The sequence below is a fragment of the Acyrthosiphon pisum genome, chromosome A2, assembly GCF_005508785.2.
Source record: "Acyrthosiphon pisum isolate AL4f chromosome A2, pea_aphid_22Mar2018_4r6ur, whole genome shotgun sequence".
Taxonomy (NCBI): domain Eukaryota; kingdom Metazoa; phylum Arthropoda; class Insecta; order Hemiptera; family Aphididae; genus Acyrthosiphon; species Acyrthosiphon pisum.
Window position 1 is genome coordinate 100207111 of NC_042495.1, and position 1396 is coordinate 100208506.

Sequence of the window (1396 nt, forward strand, 5' to 3'; positions counted from 1 at the left end):
TCATCAAGACTTTCATATCACCAGATGTTGATGTAGTTAGATAAAATTCTTTCAAGCTGTGTGGTTCTTTTCTTATTCTTTTGGATCTAAAAACACAAGAGTAAGTAATGGTAAAAATGTGTGCAATTCTATAATGACAGTAGACATTATTATAAATCTTAAACATTTCATTAACTGGGTACATACTTTTCAAAGGTACTTCTAAAGAAATGTCATGATTGTCAGCAAACTCTTTTATTTTTATCCATAATACCAAAAATGAATCATCATTTCTTTTTTTTTCAAAAGTCTCAATCACACCTTTAATAATTCCGGCTGCGTTTCCTAGAGTTGCGGTTTTTTGTTGTAATTTATTGCTCAGTACATTAATTACAATCAATACATCATGAAAAATAAATAAGTTCACAATAAACAATCCTTTAGTTATGGTTGAATAAATACCTAAAAAAAAGAACAATAATATTTTGTAAAAAATTATTCATTATTCAGTGTTTATAGTTTATACACCAACAATTAATATTTATTTTTTAATATTTAATTAAGATGTTTAAATAATTAATACATTTTATACTTTACCAATAGCTTGACTGACATTCCTGTCAGAATTGGCTTCAATTTCTTCATTTAATACTTGTAGAATTGCTTTAAAATTATTTAAAACCACATCACAGTTTTTGTATCTGCAAACCCAACGTGTGTCAGATAAATGGGTCATAGATCTATTTTTAAGTCCCAAATCATTTTGTATGTCTTGCAGCTTAATATTTTTTGAAGGAAATGAAAAATAGATATGTATTGATTCCAACGCATTAAATAAACTCCTTGCACTCTAAATAAATAAAATTATAGTAAAAAATTATAATTAAATTTGTTTTTCTAAATTATAAAAATATTAATACCGTTATATATTTGCACATGTCAACCACAACCAAGTTCAATCGGTGTGCCATACAATGGGTAAAAATCGCTGTGGGGTATTTTTCCTTAATTTTTGCCTGAACACCTCCTAAATGACCTGACATAACAGCCGCACCATCATGCGATTGAGCAATTATATTTAAGTGACTTAATCCAGATTGTTCTAAAAATTTCAAAACTTCGGTAGCCAGAAAATCAGCATTATGCCCTCTAGAGACTTCCAAAAATCCCAAGAACCGTTCATGAATTTCTAGTCCTACAGTGTATCTAACACATACAGACATCTGTTGGCCTTTAAAACTCCTTTAATAAATAAAAAAAGAAATTGTATGATTTAATTAATTTCTAATGAATAAGTAATCAACAACAGCAGTCTGATTTCAATTTAAGTAGTCATCATCGGTTTTTATATATATAGCAGGTACTTGTAATTTTAAATTACCTAGCTTCGTCACACATCAATGCAAAAAACCCATTT

At 28.2% G+C, this 1396-nt stretch overlaps 1 protein-coding gene across 1 annotated transcript in view; it reads right to left on the reverse strand.

Moving 5' to 3' along the window:
• LOC115034169 overlaps nucleotides 1–1396 on the reverse strand; it is a 6146-nt gene that overhangs the window by 2199 nt on the left and 2551 nt on the right. Inside the window, exons 6-7 of the mRNA XM_029490027.1 lie at nucleotides 900–1221; nucleotides 572–829 (exon numbers count right to left, since the gene is read on the reverse strand). Coding sequence (XP_029345887.1) covers nucleotides 572–829; nucleotides 900–1221 — 580 coding nt within the window. The remainder of the gene's footprint in view (nucleotides 1–571; nucleotides 830–899; nucleotides 1222–1396) is intronic.